The sequence below is a fragment of the Glycine soja genome, chromosome 4 (genome assembly GCF_004193775.1).
Source record: "Glycine soja cultivar W05 chromosome 4, ASM419377v2, whole genome shotgun sequence".
Taxonomy (NCBI): Eukaryota; Viridiplantae; Streptophyta; class Magnoliopsida; order Fabales; family Fabaceae; genus Glycine; species Glycine soja.
Genome location: NC_041005.1, coordinates 2,064,923 through 2,085,294, shown reverse-complemented (window position 1 = coordinate 2,085,294; position 20,372 = coordinate 2,064,923). Strand labels below are relative to the sequence as shown.

The window sequence follows — 20,372 nt, the reverse complement described above, 5'->3', positions numbered from 1 at the left end:
TTTATGTTAGTGGATCCTACAATTTTATTATGAAGAAGGTGTCACTTACATTTGTGTCATTGGGTATGTAAAAGAGATATTTCAACTTATGCGAGAACAGTTGTCGGGTAAAAGGAACATTCTTAACTAAATAACTTTTTTTAAAAAAATTTATATCTCACATTTTTCACTTAAACCAAACAATTCAATAGTACACTTTATTTCTCTTTAATCTAATTATTTCTCATTTATTTTCATCCACTATATTTTTTTCTTAACAACCAAACAAAGCATTAGTGTACATATTTTATTCACTTTATTTTTATTAAAATAATTATTTATTTTTTTCAATTTATAAAAAATAAACACCAACATTTATTCCTCTTAAAATAAATGTTACAAAACATACACCAAATATTTAAATGATAAAACAAAAATAAAAATTTTTAAATTTCTTGAGTTTAATTTTTATATACTGTTATCATAAAAAAATAACAATATTAATCTATCATAAATTATATCATTTTAAAGATAATTATTATAAAAGTTTAACACGGTGATTTGTGATTATATTATATAATAAAAAAATCTTTACATCGTGAATGTTAGACTATTTATTCAAAGTTTTTTTTAATTAAGAATATAGTTAAACTTTTGTACAGTAAACTTTAAATTCTAATATTTGAAAAATAGTTTAAAATTATTCATTTTTTAAATACATTGTAAAAATTATTATCTTTCAAGTTAATTCAAAAAAGAATATGCTCAAAAAAGTATGTTAAATAATGTATTGTTAGGATTTTAAAAGTAAAATTTGCATACTAAAAAAGTAATAAATAATTCTATTTACTGCAAAAATAGTTTTACTTACCTCTTTTTTTTTTTTGAAAATAAAGTTTAATTGGACTTTTATTTTCTTTAAAAGAAAAAATAAAATCTCAAACTTCCATTTATTATACAGAAATTAAACGTCATAAAAAATTCGACAAAAACGAGGTGACAAACTTCAGTTATGCAAGAACTCTATTGAAAAACGTTCAAAACCCAATCATACATTAAATGCCAATCACTCTATTACTTATAGTTCATGACTTTGAGAATGAAGAATACAAGTACTATCTCTTACTAGATACTCCTATTTTATAAAAAAATAAAATAAAATACAACTCCTATAGTAATTTAAAGTCAAACTTACGGTCGCTTAGTCCATGTATTAGTAAAACTTACATTGTAAAAAATTATTCGAATGAGTATCTTAGAAACTAACAATCCAGACATTTTACAAATAGCAATCAAGAATTTAGGTGCTTTAGCGTGAAACCAAGAAGAATTTCATGAGGGTGGCTTCTATTAAAATTTAAAAACCCTTATTCTATACGGAAGAAAAAAAGTCAATAGTAAGAATCCACAATTACTTTAAAATAAAAAAATGAAAAGAATGGAGGGAATTACTTTAGTATAAGCCAAGGGGAATTTTATTCTAACCGTATTGCAAAATGCTAAATGGTCCTAGTGCCATTAAATTAAAAAAAAAAAAAAAAACTGAAAAGCAAAATCGTCCTCACGAAGAAGAAAATTCTCGCGAGTCTGTTGCAATGTCCTCGACATATTAAAATTTCAAAGCGACGAGTGGATAGATACATATACTTTCCAAAACGGGGTTGCGTGTGCTCATTATGCTCCGAAATATAAAAAGGATGTCACCCCACAAAATAATTTGTGTTTACTTTGAGATGTAGATATACACTAGTCAATAAAAAATGTTTACCCATTTAAGATGTGATACCACAAAATAATTTGTGTTTACTTTGAGATGTAGATATACACTAGTCAATAAAAAATGTTTACCCATTTAAGATGTGATACCACAAAATTATATGCATGTATTCTAGATGTGATACCACATTTATATTGTTAATGTATGAATTATTTATTCTTTATTTGTTAATAATTTAAAGTATTTTTAGAAGACTATCAAACACATAGATTAATTGATTAATTCACATAAAATAATTTCAGTTTAAATCTGTAATTGCAAATATTTGAAACAAAAATTTATAATTGTATCCAGTTGGAGTAGGATTGAAAACAGTATTTTTAGAATTGAAAAATGCATAATGGTCACAGCATAAAAAATAAAAGAAAATTCAAAATGTGACAGCGTCTTATGTTATTTATTTTTTTGGCAAGGGAGATGAACTGATGCAAACGGAACGCGGACTCCAAGGCAAAATCAATAAGGCAGATTTAAGGAGGGTTGAGGTCCGTATATATTTTAAGCCTACCTTTGTTTCTATTTTCCAATTTCCAATAAATAACCAACCGCAAAGGTGGTCTTGTTTTGTTTCTTTTGGAGAAAGAGAAGAACTGAGAGAGAGCGAACCATGGGGAAATCTACCTCCTGCTTCAAACTAATCACTTGCGGTGGTGATGCGGCTGAGAAGGACGATTACCACCAAGTATCTGAGGTAACCTATCTCAACTCAATGCTTCAATTGACTTTAACACACTCTTACTATGTTTGGCAACCTCTGATGTGTGTGTCTGCATGTGTGATCCGAGGTAGTTTGTCTTCTTCTTGTCAAATTAACGGGCTAGGGCTCTCTTCTGCTTACTGCATTGATGATTCAGTAGCTTCGTGTTGGATTTCAGTGATTCCGTTTTTTAATTTTTTTTGGATAGCTTAAAAAACTTTAGAATATGAGTGTGATGCGGGTTTTTCCATCATTTTTTTTGTGTGTGTCCTTCTCGTGATGCTTAGTTTCATGATTACCGACGGATGTTAGGGAACTGTTCACGCTATCTGTTGATAATTATTGTGTTCACTTGTTTTTAACTTCGTTTTCCACAATATCGAAATTTGAATTACATTGCCAATGCATGACCACGATCCCGAAATTGTAGGCATTAGCTGATTTTTTTAAATCTGGGGTATAGGAAATTCATTAAGATTATGGAATTTGGCGTTGATGATATGAAGTTAGAAACAACTTGATCCTTAGATCTATGCTTCTAGGCCCACTTTGCTTTCATTGGATAAAGTGTACGCATTGCATATGTACATTCAAATAGTTGCACAATGCTTTCTAGTAAATTTCATTCAACGAGTGAAAGATTCATCAAAATGACTTTAGCAATTGGCATTATGAATAATTATTGCAAGTCTTAGAAGCGTCAATCATTTGATCCTTGAAACATAATTCATCTATGATTTTTTTATTTTTTATTTAGTCCATTGAACATTTGTCTCCTGTCGTCTGTAATGAGTTATTATATGTGTCATGTGGAAAAATTGTCTGAAACTTCTCTTTGGTTTTAATTAATTTTTTACAATTCCATTGTATAACTAATTAAAGCTGGATTTGAAGAGAATACTGTGAAAGCATGTTCACGAGCAGAGTTTTTCTTTTGCAAAAATTGGAAGAGTTAATGCTTTGCTGCATTATGAATGAGATGGATCTTTTAGGATTGAAGCAGCATTTAATTTTTGAACAAACATGTATTAGAGAAAAAAATTATATATACTCATTCTAGCTTGCTTAGAATCAGCAATCCCATCCTGTAAGCAGGTTTTTTTTATTGTACTGTTTGAAATCAAAGCCTGGAATGTAATCATCATCTTACCGAATCTCTTTTAATACTAATAAATAAATGTAGGAAGTAGCATTTGTGCTTAATGAAACTAGCAATAGAATCACCCTTCCTGGCTTCTTGCATTTTTTTAATCGGCAAAATCCTGGCTTCTTGCATGACATTCATGCTGGAATGAGCACACTCTCCTAAATTATCTTGTGGAGGATGTCTGGTCCAAATATATTTATATTCATCATTTCTAGTTTCTACTTTCTAGCTAGCAGTAAGGAGAAACTGAGGTTATGTATCCTTGCTAGTGTGCATGCATATATGGCTTGAAGTTTGTTTTTCACACATTTATTTTAAATATTATTCCAGATCAAGGAATCTAATGATAAACGCGGATGGAGTTTCCGCAAGAAGTCTGCAAGGCATCGTGTGCTTAGCAATACTGTGATAGCAGAGGCCCCATCTTCTGCAAATAAGGAAAGTTCAGAATGTAATAATTTTAATTTTCAACCACTTCCTGAACCTAATGTTGTTGAGAAGATTTACACAACAAATTGCTCTGATGAGAAGCCCCAGTTATCTTCCTTTGAAAGCTCACAAATAGAAGAAACAAATGTCATTGAAACTGAGGAGAAGGTGGATGTGAATCCACCAGAGTCTGAGGTCATCATCATCCAGGCTGCTATTAGAGGGTTATTGGTATGTTTACCTTTTGAAAGTTTGCTAATCCAGAACCTTGCAAGAAGGACCAACCGTAACTTCTTTTTTGTGTGTTTTATTCTTGTTTCTTTCAGGCTCATAGAGAACTACTACAGCTTAAGAAAGTAGTGAAATTGCAAGCTGCTGTTCGTGGGCACTTGGTCCGGAGACATGCTGTAGGAACCCTGCGTTGTGTTCAAGCCATCATCAAAATGCAGATCCTTGTGCGAGCTCGTCGTGCTCGGCAGTCATGTCTGGAAAACCATTTAAATCAAAAGGATGGCAAAAGGGATTCCTCAGAAGCTTTGGTATTGTTATTTGAAATTACTGATTAGTAGATGCTTTGCCCTCTGTGTCTTTAGAATTTTCTCTCCTCAATACATTGAGCATTTGATATGACTACTAGAAATCGAGAGCATAGGATCTGTGTTTCATTGTTTAATAGTTGATGCTCATTATATATTTTAATTGCGAAGAGCATCATATGATGTATAGCATGGTCAATTGATATGCTGGAAAACTTGCACTAAGTGTGACCATTTATTTTTACCTTGGTTTAGGGAAATGAAAATCTCATGACCAAATCAAATGTGAATTACACTTCCATTGAGAAGCTGCTTAGCAATAATAGGTTTGCTAGTCAGGTATGGTGAAAATTGATATTTTTGTTACCCACTTTGAAGTTCCTATATTTATATATTTATTTTCCCACTAAACCCCTCCCATCTTTTTTATACATTCAAGCTGTTGGAATCAACACCAAAGAACAAACCTATCCATTTCAAGTGTGATCCTTCTAAATCCGATTCTGCTTGGAAATGGTTGGAAAGGTGGATGTCAGTATCATCAAAAGATATTGCAGAGTGCAAAGAAATTAGTTCTCTGATAGAGCAATCAAGGGAAAGCAAAGATAGCACTCCCATGTTTCAATTCGAAATGGGTATTCCATCTGAACCTTTTCCCCAAGCAGTTGACTCGAAGCTCACTGTTGAAGATTCACTTCTGCCATCTGAGGATGAAGAAAAGTTGATTACTTGTGATGCTGATGACTTTGAGTTTCAAGCAAGCTACTCCACATCATCTATTGTAAAAGATGACTTGGTACAGGTTCCTCCTGAAGAAAAAATTGCATATGATGCCAAAGTTGCCTCAGACGATGCTGATTCCTTCCAAAACGAAAAATCAGCATCAGATGCAAGTGCCCCATCAGAGCTTAATTCTATTCATAAGGGGCCTGAAATTGCCCCACCATCAGAGCTTAATTCTGTTCATAAGGGGCCTGAAATTGCCCCACCATCAGAGCATAATTCTCTTCAGAAGGGGACTGACATTGCCCCACCATCAGAGCATAATTCTCTTCAGAAGGGGACTGACATTGCCCCACCATCAGAGCATAATTCTCTTCAGAAGGGGACTGACATTGCCCCACCATCAGAGCATAATTCTCTTCAGAAGGGGACTGACATTGCCCCACCATTAGAGCATAACTCTCTTCATAAGGGACCTGAAACTGCCCCACCATCAGAGCTTAACTCTTTTAATCAGAAGCCTGAAATTGATGGTGAGCAGGGCAAACAATCCATGAAAAGATTTGCCTCAGACCAACTAGAGGCTGAAGGAAAGAAACCTGTAAATGGTTCAAGAAAGGTCAGTAATCCTGCATTTATTGCTGCACAGTCAAAATTCGAAGAGCTGAGCTCAATAGAAAATTCAGGTAGGACAAGCAGTTTGTCCTACCAAGATTCAGCTGTTGAATCACAAGGAGACACCTCTTCTGTTGGCAATGATACTGCATATAGATCAAAAGAGTTTGCATTTGAAAATCCTGCTGCTTATCTTTCTAGGTTTGCTGGTTCTGAATGTGGCACTGAACTCTCTATTTCTTCCACTCTTGATTCACCTGACATATCAGAGCCTGGCGCTATGGAAAATGAACGAGATGCCAAAGATTTAATGGAAGGGATTGGTAATCTTGAGAACACTATAAACCATGATGATGAGGCCAATGACAATGTTTCACGTGTCATCCCAGCTTCTAACCTAGCTACTTCTGTTTTGGATAAGTCAGAGATTGTTGATGACATTAGTGCCAATTTGGGTCACTCAGTGGTAGCTGTGGACTCTGAAGAGCCTGCTATTAAGACTGAGAAAAATGCACCTGACCTGCAGAGAGAGCTGCCAGAGTCTGTTCTGCAAGATTTAAGATCATCTCCAGAAGCTTCACCTAGAAGCCATTTAACTGTCCCTGAATCACAAGGAACGCCTTCAAGTGAAGTGTCTGTGAAACCTAAAGATAGCACTATCAACAAGACTAGATCTGGCAATAAACGTCGGAGCCTATCATTGAGTAACAAATCACCTACAAATCCAAATCATGATTCAGGCTCGAAAGACAGTAGGGAGCAACTGCCTAAAGATCAGCAGAATGGAAAGAGGCGCAATTCCTTTGGCTCAGTAAAGCCTGATAACATTGATCAAGAATCTAGAGATAATAGTACTAACAACAATTCTCTACCCCATTTCATGCAAGCTACAGAATCTGCTAGGGCCAAGGTTAATGCAAATAACTCTCCAAGATCAAGTCCAGATGTACATGAAGGAGATATCGAAGTTAAGAAGAGACATTCCTTACCTGGTGCCACTGGTAGGCAAGTTTCTCCACGCATCCAACGATCAACATCTAAGGCACAGCAGAGTGCAAAAGGAAACAATGTACATCCTCCTCAAGGTAATTTCTAAAGTATAAAGAATCTTCTTTGATAGGATTTGGAAGTATTATGCGTGGTGGAGCTTGAGTACCTTTTTTTTTTCCCCTGACATTAACTCTGTTGTGGGCCATGTTCTAAAAGGAGCCTCAATTTTGTTTTCATTGAATAGTTTGACTGTTTAACATAACAGTGGTGGATTTTTTTTTTTTGTGTGGGTATAACCTTTGATTAATCAGGGCTGTGTTCATTACAAGAATCCATACTACGTTTACAGATTATGTCTGGGATTTAGTATGCCAAAAGTTAATGATTATATTAAATTTTGTGTTTCTGATCATCGTGGTTGTTTGGGGCTGGAGAGGAGCTAGAATGTTAATGGCATTTTTTCATCAGTTTGTTTTCGGGGTGTGTTCTTAAAAATAATGTTGGAAATGCCACTTTTTGAGGCTCAAGTGCAAGGAGGCAGATCTTCCTTGTTAATGAAAAAATGTTGCAAACCTTTTAATGGCAAGATATTTTGTGTGCATTTGTTTTTTGTCCTTTGAGCATTAATATTTGCCTACTTGATTATCACTTTCTTCTTAGACCAGCATATTTGCCAATATATCAATGTTGCTCTTACCTTTAAGATATTTGTAATGTATGATTGTGTTTGTTTGATCTCTTGTGCCGAAAAAGAAAAAAGTTCTGCTTTGTAATTTGTGTTACTTACCACTTGATTTCTGCTTCTTCCAGAGAGAAAATGGCTGAGGTGAATTGAGGGCGAAGTGTGCCGACAAGCTTCTACGATTTCATTTTTTAATTCTCTTTGAAGCATAGCTGCTCCGTTTTATATGCTTTTTTTTCTCCCTCTTTTTATATTTCTTGACTCTGTATTCTTTGCCTCCCTTTTCTGCTTCCCCAAATTTGAAGGTGCTCAGTTTGGTTGTGACGGTTGGGAACATGAATATGTAAAAGTGAGTGAGGCTTATATATGTACATTGTTGCTCTGCTCATGGTTATTATTGTGCCATACATGTAAGGCGCACGCGATCTGTAAGTTTCAGAGTTCAGACTACGACTGCGTATGAGATATTTTAATGTTAAATATATTTTGCTTGAATTTTGACAACTGCAGGATTTTAATAGTCATTGCCCATCATTACTGCAATACGTTGAATAGCATCTTTCTGATTATTTTGGACCACTATCCTCTATAGATGTGAATAGGGGTGAAAATAGGTCTGATTATTTTGGACCACTATCCTCTATAGATGTGAATAGGGGTGAAAATAGGTCTGAGCCTGTTGGTTTACAAGTCTGTTTAAAAGTTTAATTTGTAATATTTTTTTAATACCAAAATAGAGATAAAAATAGGTGTTGTGTTTTATAAAAGTAAAATCTAATTTATTTATATAATATAATGCACATTTTAAGGTTTAATGTGATATTCTTTATAACTTATTAAAATTGTGTAAAAATTCATTTAAATAAGATAAATAATTTGTTTTTCAATAAATATGCATCTTCAAAGATGTTGATATAAATAATTTAATTTATGTCACTTTAATTTTAAGTAATTTAATTAATTTTGTCTATTGGATATTTATATTAACAAGTTTAACTCACAAATATTTTATTTCTCTTTCTTATATTAAATATAAAGTTAAAAAACTCATAAATAATAATTTCTTATTTAAGCACTTCAAATCATAAATGACACATCAAAATAATATTTTTTTGTGTGTTAAGCAACCCATTAAATGACTCCTATAATAGATTCTCTAACATTTAAAAAAGATTAATGTTAACAAATTTAATCTATCATAACAAATTTAATCTTAAAATTTAATCTTAATTACTTGATGATAATGATGCGTAAAATATGTTTGGAAACAAATAATACAATTTTACAATAAATTAAATAATCTAATTTTAATCTAACAGTTTGGAAAAAAATGTTCAATTACAAAGAAACAACATAAATAAAATATAATTTGTAAAAAAATAAATTACAAATTCTATTTTAGATTTTTCACATTTTATTGTCATCACTGAATGAAATCACAAGAAATAAAATTATTATTAAGTTTTAATTATTTTGATTTATTATATTGACAATGATTAAACTTATATATTTAATATTATTTTGTAAAATTTTTTTATTAAAATTATTTAACATATATTTATTTAAAATGTATGATATGATAATTATTTTCTTTTTAAATAATTATGATTATAAAATTTATATATTGAATTTGACTGTGCAATGTATATAAGTTAGACAATGATGGGGGATTTGAAAAATAAAAATGAAGAGAAAATCTTTAATTACGTATAGACAGATGTCATATAATAATAAATTAATAATAATGAATTTATTAAAAGTGAACGGCGATAATTTTGGGTGGATATTCGAAATTGCAACTTGTCATTTGGTCAGATTTTGACAGTGAAGTGACAATAGATAATTTTGGGATGAGAGCTTTATGAAAAGGGCAACCTGGGAAACATGATTCTAAGCAGCGAAGAAGAACTGCAATAGATAGATGGGGTTCTTGCGAGTGTGCGTGACGGTTAGGGCAAGGCTCTTAAAGTTATAAATAGGTGCCACTCACTAGGGTTTACTCTCTCTTCCTTTCGGCATCTTTAATATTTCCTTCTCCATACTCGCACATTTTGAAGACGTAAAACGATTGAACCCTAAATATGCGCCGATTGCAAACATTGAAACAAGTTTCATGGGCCTCCGATTTAGATCTTTGTCAGGTAAAATTATCATCTTTCAGTAGCCAAATCCCAAATCGATCGATTCATTCCGATGGTTATCGTCCAATAATCTCTTCTCTTATGAACCCTACTTATTTTTTTATTCATGCCTTTTGTCTTCCATTAACCTCACTCTGTGTTCTTGTCTTTTTTTTTTATTCTCCATCATCGACCTTTCTTGAATACCGATTACAATCTGATTGGTCCCTGCTGGTTCTGTCTGTGAATTGAGGGTTTTGCCTTTCAAGCCAAGTTAATACAGATGTAGTGTAATGTTGACAAGGGAAGGAATATCCCTAATTGAAATTGTTTTGAATGAAAGTTGACTCACCATAGATTAAATGCCTAAAATACAGGCTTTTAAATGATGGAAGAAGAAGGAAGAGAAAAGTATTGTTCCTAAATACAAAGGAACTAAAGTGAAATTTATTTGGCAATAGTGCTTTGGGCGATAATTTCCTCAAGGCATTTAAAAATCCTGATAAGGTCTATGCTGCCTTGCTTCTTCATTCATTTGAAAGTACTGGTAAGGTCATCAGCCAATACCAAAAATATCATTTGAAGCTGATTACAATCTGATGGGCCTTTTGTTTGTTCTGCCTGTGAATTGGGGGTTTTACCTTTGAAAGTCACAGTGTGGTTTTGACAATGGGAGTAATGGCCCTAATTGAAATTATAAATTATGGAGGACTTTCTTCCTAACTTGTTTTGAATGAAAGTTAACTGGCCACAAATTAAGATGCCTATAAAATAGGCTGTAAATGATGGAAGAAGAAGAAAAGAAAAGGTATTGTTCCAAAATACAAAGGAATTCACACAACCTATTTGGCAATAATGCTTTGGGTGCTAATTTCCTCTTGGCACTTGAAACTCCTGATCGTTGTCTTGCTACTTCATTCATTTGAAGCTATTGGTAAGTGCTAAAAGGTCATCAGGCAATACAAAAAAGATCATTTGATGTGTCTTGGCCTGTATTTTGTATTGAGTATATAGAATTAATAGTTAGTCATTGAAGAATATTCTGCCTAAATATTGGTTATGAATAAATGTTAGTAGAGCGCCAAAAGGCAAAAGACTAATGCTTTTTCAATAAACAGGTTAGGCTATTCTTATCAGAGGAATCTCCTTCACAGGTTGGGTTAAATTCTCAAGATAACCTCCAAGCAAAAACATCATTGTCGTTGCGTCCAGGTGGAGCAGGTTCTGATGACATTCTGCCTCCTGGATTTGAGGGAACTCATGCTTCAAGTCAGTTTGAGATTAAGCCATCCCAGATACCAGTTATTAAGTGGATTACTCCTCAAAAGGTAGTTTTGTTTTAGTTCCCTATTAAGAAATGTCCTCGGTAAATTTCAGTATTATCTATATTTCAAAATTGTTGGAAGCGCAAGTAAGAGAAAAAAGGTGGTGAAATGCATTAGTTTGTCTTCATATTACATCTTTCTTATTCAATTTGTCCCTCTCCCAGATTGTTCTAAATGTCACATGGCGGGTAGTGTCTGGGGAAGAAAGCAAAGAAGCAGAGGATCAATGTCAGAGGGAGATGAGAGTACTGGAAGCTATTTATCCTCGCATATCTTCCATTCCTCTAAAGTTTGTTTCTTCTCTGCATTGTACTATAATTTTTCTTGGTTTCAATACTCTTGTCTTATAAGAATTTCCCCTATATGCAGCCCTTCTGTTTCAATGGATGTTGAAGAGTTCCATTGCATTGATGGTCAAACTACTTTGATACCAATAACGCCAGTTGAAGATGAAGATGCAGCAGCAGAAACATTATCGTATTCCTTGGAACCATTTCATGTTTCCCAATCTCTTCAATTAGCTTCTGGTGTTCTGAAGGATTCAAACTCTGCTACAAGTATGCAGTTAGCTTGTGGTCTTGCATCTGATGTAGCTGTTGCTGCATCTGTTGCTTTAACTAACCTTGTGAAGAGCAATGAACATGGAAATTTTGTTGACCATGAATTACTTAATAATATTCTCAACAATCCAGAAGTGATTGAGAAGTTGGTTGGAGATTATGGAGCTATTAATAATTCACAATATGTACATAATGCGGGGTCATCCTTGGCGGCTTTTTCAAATCCTCCTATTCCTATTCAAGGACAAACCACTACACCTTCATCGGTTGTTTTTTCAACTACTTCTTCCTATACTCCCCCTATTGGAGGTCAGGCGGAACCTGTTACTACCCAATGGCCTCCTAGGCCTGCAGTGAGTTCAGCTATTGTTTCTTCTCCCATTGAGGTCCCTCCTGCAAGAGATGTAAACTACTATAAGAGCTTAATTCAACAACATGGAGGACATAAAGAAACACTTCCATACTCCAGTAAACGTCAGATTCCTCAGGCAGCAACAAACTATGAGACAACCTCCTACAATCATAGAGGTAAAGTGTCAAAACCAAAGATAATGAAGCCTTGTATCTTTTTCAACAGTTCTAGAGGATGTCGGAATGGAGCTAACTGTGCCTACCAGCATGATGCATCATTTCAGCCACGGGGTAATACTGTGTCAGGGATACAAAGTTCAAAGAGGATGAAAATGGATCATGAGATTAGCAATTAAAATGAACTCTATTGGCTGGTGTTGTTGATTGCCGTTCATTTTGATGGGGACGACTGAATGCAAATCCATATCATATGCGTCTGATGTGGTCAAGTTAGCATTTAATTTAATGAGCAATTGCGAGCCTTGTTTGCTGATATTTTTAAATGCTACATGTATAATTTTTTTATTGAAAGACTCTTCATTTTCTTCCCTTGTTTGAGAATCTGTCAAAATTGTTGCTTTTCTTGGTCAATATTTTCATGATTGTAATTTTAGATGGAGACTGATTGAAGGTACCACCAACTGGATGGTGTGTATATATATATATATATATATATATATATATATATATATATATATATATATATATATATTATTTTTTTTTTCTTCTTTATATTCTGCCAAGATAATTTACATTTTTGTGCAGAATCTAATCTCTTCCTTGACGTTGTTATTGAAAATAATGGGAAGAATACAAGAAGTTTGCTCATTGTGGGCATGAAATTTCCATTTTCTGACCAGACATTGCAGCAAGCAACAATGTCATGAAAGCACAATTCATGTGTTCTGCTAAGATCATTTTTGTTTATATTTTGTGTAATTTTCTTCCTTGATTCTCGCTAACACACCAAACTTGTACACATTTAGATAGCTCAAGATCCACCGTAGCATATATGGCAATTGAAAGTATGCTCTAGTTTTCGTTGATTTAAATTATCTTTTCCTTTTTAGTATGAGTTTTTGGAGCTTATTTAAATTTATAAAAATAGTTTATGATTGTTGTAAGTCTTTTTTTTAAACTTATTTATGTAATTTTTTGGTATAATTTATTAAAATAATTATGTTAGCTTATTGGTACAAAATATAACTTTCAAAACAAAATGTTAGTTTTCTTGTCATTTTTTAGTTTAGGGTTTGATTAAGTTGATTGTAAGTTTATGGTTATTAAATGTAAATTTTAAAACATGTTTGACTAAAATGAAGTTGACAAGTCTTTAATTTAGTTTTAACATTCTTTTTCAAAATCAAGAAAAATATTTGTGAATTTGATTTTTTATTCATTAAAAAAAGATTTTCACTATATTAGACTGTAATTTTTTACATTATCGTCACCATTGTCATTATTATTATTGTTGTGACTATCTCATCGCTGTAATGTTTATCATTATCTTATTATTGTTATTGTTATCATCACACTTTGTTGTCGCTATCATTGTTAACATTAACATTCAAATATTTTAAAACTAATTTTAATAAAAGTGATTATATTTCAAAACTAAAAGTTAGAAACTAATTTTAAGATAGTAGATGAGACTTAGTTATTCAATTTCTCTTTTAAAGATAGTAAATGTGTAAAGTGAAAAATAAAGACAAATTTATTATTGATTTTGTGTTCATTAAGATCATAATGTAGCATATTATCTACAATATCTGGGATCCATTTGTCTTTCCAAACACTCACTTGTTGGTCATTTCCAATTTGCCAAAACCCCTTGCCTCGTCTATTTCTTTGTTGACATGATGTTACTCCAAACATAACCGGGGTTGTATCCTTGTTGGGTTTCCAGGGGTGGGTCTTAGGAAAATATTTTGCCCTCATCACTCTAGCTATAAGAGAATTCTCTAAGTTTATGGTCCCCCATCACTACCAATCCAAAAGAGCTTTATTGAAAGCCTTTGTCATTTTGAAACCAATTCCTCCATCACGTTGGATCTGGTGAGCTTTTCCCAATTTATCCGATGCTTTTTCCTACCTTCTGTTGATCCCCCCCGCAATAGAATATTGTTGTCATGCTCTTTATGTGGTCACATATGAAAATTGGTAGTTGAAAGCATCCCATAATGTATGTTGGGATAGCCTATACAACGACTTTAATAAGCACTTCCTTTTCAGCTTGAGATAGGCTTTTTTTCCTTGCAATTCATTAGGGTGTGTTTGGTTTGCATTTTCATTTCCTATTTTCATTTTCTGAAAACTGTTTTTATTTTCAAAAGATTTGAATTCTGAAAACATGTTTGGTTTGATTTCTTTGTTTTCTGTTTTCATGAAATAAAAATACTGAAAATTTATGATATATTGACTTATTGTCTTTTTGTATTTTTAGATTTGCTTAAAACTATATTCATTGTCACCGTAATTTCATTTTAACCAAAATGAGGTTTCTGTTCTTAACTGAAAATACTGAAAACGAAAATTTTTTGTTTTCATTTTCTAGTTGTTTACTGTTTTCATTTTCACTGAAAATGTTTTCAGAGATCAAACCAAACACATTTTCATCACCGTTTTCTGTTTTCAGTGAAAATGAAAACATAAAACAACCAAACCAAACACCCCCTTAATTTCTTCCACACAATTTCCTTCACAAAAATTGAAGATTTCAGTCTTGAGTCTACCAACCACAGTGGGTAATCCTAGGTAGATGTCATGTCTCTCAATTGCCTTAACTTTTAGAAGTTTTATGAGCTCATTTTCTTGGTAGTGGGAACATTTATGCTAAATGAGAGTTCTAACTTCTGGAAGTTTATCCTCTGCCTTGAAACTTCCGTATACTTCCTCAAGATGCTAGCTAAATGGAAGGTTTCTTCTATTGTTGCTCTTGGGATGGTAGGTGCTCGTGGAAATATATGTATTTGAGGAAGAGCTACTGATTGAACACACTTTGAGATCATAGTAGAAAGTGTCTCCATACAAAGGATAAAAAGGCAGGGGAAAGAGGATCCCCTTCTAATTTTCCTTTGCGGCTTGAGCTCTTTTTGTGAATTTTCACTAAGCATCACAAAGAAAGAAACAATCTTGACACACGTCAATATCACTTCCATGAAATGTCAGGGGAAGCTAATATAATGGAGAAACCTATGGGAGGGGAGACCATTCAATCCTATCATATGTTTTGGACATACTGAGTTTGAGAGATATCAGTCCTTGTCTCTGTGCAACTTATTTTTTATGAAGTTGAAACACTCAAAAACTATGAGAGCATTGTCAGGGATAATACAATTCAGCACAAAAACGTAAAGTTTAATTATGAAAAGACATGGTTTTTTTTCTTTCAAAGTTAAAGAAATATATAAATCTTGGTAAGAATTTATAATAAAATTTATATATTTTCTATTAATAAAAGGAATTTTAAGAATTGAACCCAAATCGTAATGAGAATTAGTGGAAATTTTGATCAAATGTGTCAACCTCATTAAGAATCTAGTACGGCTGTGCGAGTGAACACAAAATAAATCAACTATAAATAATTTTCATATTAATATTAATCACAGTAATTATTAATTAGAGATAGTAAAATCCCACAAACGAAGGGGTGAAAAAAAGAGAACTGGAAATACGAAACCCTAAACCCATCGTCGGTTTCTCTTCTTACGTTTTCTTCACCATCTTGATTAAGCTTTCTGGGTTCATTACACGAAAATGTTGAAGTTCTTGTCGAGAGTGAAAATCGAGTTCAACGCGTTGGACCCGCGAACGGCATCGTGTATAGAGTTTCTGGCGCAATGCAATTCACGGAGGGCGAAGGAGTCGAACCCGACGTGCGAAGTGGACGTGAAGCGCGTGAGGGAAGAGCGCGCGCCGCAGATAACGGTGACATTCGTTAACGGCGTCGAGGAAGTGTTCGACGCGACGGCGACGCCGGCTCAGAGCATAAGAAACTTGATTCTGGAAAAGGGTCAGCACCTCGAGACGGAGCAGATGTTTCGCGAAGCAGGGGAACCCTGGCCGGTTATCATCCCCGACGAGGAGCTCTCCCAAATCGCACTCCCTACCAAAGTGCGTTTCCATTTTCTCTTTTTCAATTTTATTTGTTTTGCCTGTAATATTGAAAGTTGAAAAGCTTAATTGATTTTGATTATGTGATACTTCACAATTTAGGTGGTGTGTTCAGTACCAACATAGTGCGGTATGGTTAACAGATAACTATGTTCCTTAAGCATGTGATTAGGAGTTTGAACCATATATGTCTGTGTATATGGAAGACCATTTGTATAGAGAGATCGGTCCGTTAAATAGATCTCTTGACCTCGAAAGATTAGAATTTGGTTCTTGAGTGGTGGATAACTTGGATTCACACGAAAAAAAAGATGGTGTGCAGAGTTTTGTTATGCTGGTGAATTAAATTTAAGTTTGTATGATTTTGAAGATGGGTGTGTGCATCATAAGTTGCAGGGTCTAGTAATTGGAGAATTTGGTGGATTCATGAGTTGTGCTATAGTCAATGTGTGGTATTTTTGTGGGTGATACAATAGGCTTAATTCTACGCTTTATAGTAATTGCATTGCAGAATGCAGATAGATGAATAGTAAATACATTGTCTGTGTTGTTTGATGGATTTCCTTTTTTATGAAGCTAGTACTTATGCCTGTACTGCTACAATTTATATGTGTGGTTTTACAATTTCTGTTTCAATAACTCGGTGATATGGTTTCATGTTGAATCTGAGTTTGGTTTTAATTAACCGTCTTCAATACTCATTTGCTTTGTGAAATATGGCCTGTAGCTATAGCAGTTTTAATTAATTTGTGAGTTTTTTGTGCCTCTCTTTCAGCCAAGGAAAGCGGAAGACAAGAAGCAATAGCTAAAAATTCTTGAGCTTATTAACAGCTTTGGATTGTTCTGGGTTTTGTCACCCTTTCTCTTGTTTCTTTTTGGTGGGAGATATGGCATCTGATCGCTGCTGCGTTAGTGCTGCATGCCTTGCTGTATTTCAGCATTTAATTATTGAATGCTTAACTATATATGATTTGCATAATAATGTATGCCCCTGAATTGCTGAATTTTTAAACCGTAATCTTGTCATGCTTACTTTTGCTTTCTTCTGGCTTAGTGGTTTACACCTGCAATGTTCTATGTGAATGTTGTATCCTTTGTAACTTCAAGTCTTTAAATGATATCACTAAGTGTTACACTCTGATTCCTAAACGGGTGGATTGGGAAAATCATATTTTTGGAACGAAACTCTTTTAGCCAAAAATTGATTTTGTGGATATTGCGGGTGGGTGCACTCCTTTTTTATTTTTTATTTTTTATGAGGGGTGCACTCTTTGTTTTCTACACTGTTTTCTTGGTTTTAAAACTTTATAGCGGCCTGCTGGCCTGTATAACCTGCTTCTTCCTATTTAGGCCTTTTGAATGATAATGATACTTTTACTTTTTAAAGTATCGATCAAATTGCTTTGGTTTTACATCAAAATTTATTTTAGTTCTTAAAAATACAGTTGTAATCTATTTGGTTCTTAATTAGTGATTTTTATTAATTTGATTTATCAAATTTTTTATTTTCAATATTTTGATCCCTGCATCAAAATAACGAAGCTGGATGATGTGTGAGACTTGATAAAAGGAGTTAAAAGTAAAGAGTTGAACTGAGTATTGATAAAGTGAATATGCAAGATGATAAAATGTATATCTTCAATGGAGCAAAATAGGATTTTATTCTAAATAGAATATATTGCTTGTATTTTCCTTTGGAGGATTTGGGATTTCTCATGTTTGTTCTGTGTAACTTGGGAGGATTGGGATTTCTCATTTATTACGTTTTCCCATTTCAAATTTCAATGGAGAGCATGCTACAGGATTGGTAGTTTCGCTGCTAACCCTACGAAGAAAACTTTTGGTGATTTGCGTTTACCTGCATTGGTGGACTAGATATACTTGAGGAACTAAAGTATATTTAACTTTACCAAGCATTGGTGGTATGTCAATCCACTAGGGTCTACTTAGTTGCTACTTAACTGCAGGGTCTTTGAATAGTGGATTCGTGGGTCTCTTGCCTGAATATGTGAAGATTGGACTTCAGTAGATGTTTTATCTCTGTTAAAATTGCACGAGGGAGTTTTTTTAGTTATTGACCTCTTTTTTCTGCTAAATAAGTACTAGGCGTTATACAAGGACACTCTCATCCACGTGCAGGGCCATGGAATTCTACTTGACACATTTGTAAGTAGTTTGATCATGCACGTAGCTATAGGAGAGAAGAGAGACTGCTATTTATAATAAGCTAGACTTTATTTTAAAATAGTTGTAAAGGATAGTTCCTTCATACTCAAATGTAAATAAAACTAATCAACTTTTGCATTAATTAAAAAAAGTTTATATCAAATGTCTTTCATTAAAAAAAAAAAGGAAAGAGTTATTGGAGACAAATTTTAATTTATTAAAAAAATATTTTTAAGATTATACATTAAAAATAGAGAGGAAGTAATAAAAATATATTTATATTTGAGTCCATTAATTTTTTTCTTTTTATAAATGAGTCTTAACTCTGAAGAGAATACTTTATGATTTAATAGAAAAGAAGGCAGGAACAAAACAAAGCGCCTTCAGTGAAGAGGTTGGTGTTCTGTACATTAAGCACTCACATTCACATGTTACAAGATAACACAAAACCGCAACCGAGACACACACATCCCCTACGTGTCGCCTTTCAAACTCCTCTTTTCCATTTCCACTTCACACGTAAATCTCGTGTTCCGTTCTTCTTCCTCCCGAGTCCTTACTCACCCAACGGTTGAACCACACTCCAAATTCCACTCACCCGTTTGTATTTGATACCAAGACAAGCAAGAAATGGGTTCCGTGTCTCTGAAAATAGGCGACGGAACCGCCAGATTCAGAAGAGCAACAGTGTGTTCCTCCGCAGTTAACATTCTCATGATATTCTCCGTCATCACCACCAACCTCTTCGCCCTCTACGCCTTCTCTTCTTCCCCAAAAGACCCTCACTCCCACCTTCACCTTCTTGACAAAAACTTCTCCCTCATCTCTGAGCAGGTCACCCTCATTCTCCGAGAGATCGATATGTCTCAGAAGAAACTTGCCCAAATAGAAAAAGACCTTCTCGGCTACGAAAGCCTCGACCTTTCTCGACCCAACATTGCAAACGAGCTCAAACTCTTCCTCCACCACCACCAGCTCCCTCTAGGCAAAGACTCCAAATCCGGAATCACCGAAATGGTCTCATCCGTCGGCCATTCCTGCGAAAAATCCTCGGACTTGTTGTCTCAGTACATGAGTTACAAGGCTTTTGGACCCTGCCCCAATGATTGGAGCGTGGCACAGAAACTCATTTTAAAAGGGTGTGAGCCTTTACCAAGAAGAAGGTGCTTTGCTAAAACAATTTCTAAGGTGGGTCTTCTTCACCCTTTTCCCACCTCGCTTTGGAAAGCTCCAGTCAACAACACTGTTAACTGGAGTGGTTTAGGTTGCAAGAATTTTGAGTGTTTGAAGGGTAAGAAGTTGAGTAGAGATTGCATTGGTTGCTTTGATTTGGTTAATGGGTATGAGAATCAAAGGTTTGTGAAGTCTAGGAGTAAGAATGATTTTCTAATTGATGATGTTTTGGCATTGGGAAGTGGTGGAATTCGGATTGGACTTGATGTTGGAGGCGGGTCTGGGTCCTTTGCTGCTGTTATGGCCGAGAGGAATGTTACTGTGGTTACTAGCACTTTGAATGTTGATGCTCCCTTCAGTGAATTCATTGCTGCAAGAGGACTTTTCCCTCTTTTCTTGAGCTTGGATCATAGGTTCCCGTTTTATGACAATGCGTTTGATTTGGTTCGGGCTTCGAGTGGATTGGATGGTGGAGGGAGGGAAGAGAAGTTGGAGTTTTTGATGTTTGATATCGATCGTGTTTTGCGGGCTGGTGGTTTGTTTTGGCTGGATAACTTCTATTGTGTTGATGAAGAGAAGAAGAGGGCGTTGACTAGGTTGATTGAACGATTTGGGTACAAAAAGTTGAAGTGGGTTGTGGGAGAGAAGGCTGATATTCTTGGATCAGGTAAGTCTCAGGTTGTTTTATCAGCTGTGCTTGAGAAGCCTGTAAGGGTCTAGAGCTTCAAACAACATGATGGCAAGATGTGAGTATAATGCTATTGCTTCTGCTGGATCTGCTTCACTTCACACACAATTTGTGTGAATGAATGAACTGCTTCTAACATCATCAGATCACATCAGTAGTGAAGAGGAATAAGTGTATGAATATTTCTGTTTTTCAAGTAATGTTTTGTATATTATTCGGCTACTAATAGCGCTACTATTTCGCAGGAGACAACTTGTTAGAGAACCTAAAATGAATTACATTTTTTTAGTTATAAAGTTAA

The 20,372-nt window shown here is 34.3% G+C and overlaps 4 protein-coding genes across 4 annotated transcripts; all 4 read left to right on the top strand.

Annotated features, from left to right (window-relative positions):
* The first annotated feature begins 2,274 nt into the window (after positions 1-2,274).
* On the top strand, positions 2,275-8,079 carry LOC114408593 (protein IQ-DOMAIN 32-like). Its single transcript, XM_028371693.1, has 6 exons — positions 2,275-2,447; positions 3,931-4,260; positions 4,356-4,568; positions 4,821-4,904; positions 5,005-6,988; positions 7,704-8,079. Exons 1-6 carry the CDS (start codon positions 2,364-2,366, stop codon positions 7,721-7,723), a joined length of 2,715 nt encoding a protein of 904 aa, XP_028227494.1. The 5' UTR covers positions 2,275-2,363; the 3' UTR covers positions 7,724-8,079.
* A 1,323-nt stretch (positions 8,080-9,402) lies between these two features.
* On the top strand, positions 9,403-12,565 carry LOC114408592 (zinc finger CCCH domain-containing protein 6-like). Its single transcript, XM_028371692.1, has 4 exons — positions 9,403-9,716; positions 10,814-11,023; positions 11,185-11,309; positions 11,390-12,565. The coding sequence occupies exons 1-4, from the start codon at positions 9,657-9,659 to the stop codon at positions 12,285-12,287; spliced, it is 1,293 nt and encodes a 430-aa protein (XP_028227493.1). The 5' UTR covers positions 9,403-9,656; the 3' UTR covers positions 12,288-12,565.
* Positions 12,566-15,542: 2,977 nt separating this feature from the next.
* LOC114408591 lies at positions 15,543-17,185 on the top strand. Its single transcript, XM_028371691.1, has 2 exons — positions 15,543-16,044; positions 16,820-17,185. The coding sequence occupies exons 1-2, from the start codon at positions 15,688-15,690 to the stop codon at positions 16,847-16,849; spliced, it is 387 nt and encodes a 128-aa protein (XP_028227492.1). The 5' UTR covers positions 15,543-15,687; the 3' UTR covers positions 16,850-17,185.
* Positions 17,186-18,610: 1,425 nt separating this feature from the next.
* LOC114408590 lies at positions 18,611-20,372 on the top strand. Its single transcript, XM_028371690.1, has one exon. The coding sequence runs from the start codon at positions 18,841-18,843 to the stop codon at positions 20,101-20,103; it is 1,263 nt and encodes a 420-aa protein (XP_028227491.1). The 5' UTR covers positions 18,611-18,840; the 3' UTR covers positions 20,104-20,372.

Bases quoted from the DNA above. Each gene is read 5' to 3' on its own strand.
- LOC114408593 (XM_028371693.1), top strand. From the start codon at position 2,364: ATGGGGAAATCTACCTCCTGCTTCAAACTAATCACTTGCGGTGGTGAT. The intron at 4,569-4,820 runs GTATTGTTATTT...ACCTTGGTTTAG, and splicing joins GGGATTCCTCAGAAGCTTTG to GGAAATGAAAATCTCATGAC. The intron at 6,989-7,703 runs GTAATTTCTAAA...TGCTTCTTCCAG, and splicing joins CAATGTACATCCTCCTCAAG to AGAGAAAATGGCTGAGGTGA.
- LOC114408592 (XM_028371692.1), top strand. From the start codon at position 9,657: ATGCGCCGATTGCAAACATTGAAACAAGTTTCATGGGCCTCCGATTTA. The intron at 9,717-10,813 runs GTAAAATTATCA...TTCAATAAACAG, and splicing joins CCGATTTAGATCTTTGTCAG to GTTAGGCTATTCTTATCAGA. The intron at 11,310-11,389 runs GTTTGTTTCTTC...CCCTATATGCAG, and splicing joins ATATCTTCCATTCCTCTAAA to CCCTTCTGTTTCAATGGATG.
- LOC114408591 (XM_028371691.1), top strand. From the start codon at position 15,688: ATGTTGAAGTTCTTGTCGAGAGTGAAAATCGAGTTCAACGCGTTGGAC. The intron at 16,045-16,819 runs GTGCGTTTCCAT...CCTCTCTTTCAG, and splicing joins AAATCGCACTCCCTACCAAA to CCAAGGAAAGCGGAAGACAA.
- LOC114408590 (XM_028371690.1), top strand. From the start codon at position 18,841: ATGGGTTCCGTGTCTCTGAAAATAGGCGACGGAACCGCCAGATTCAGA.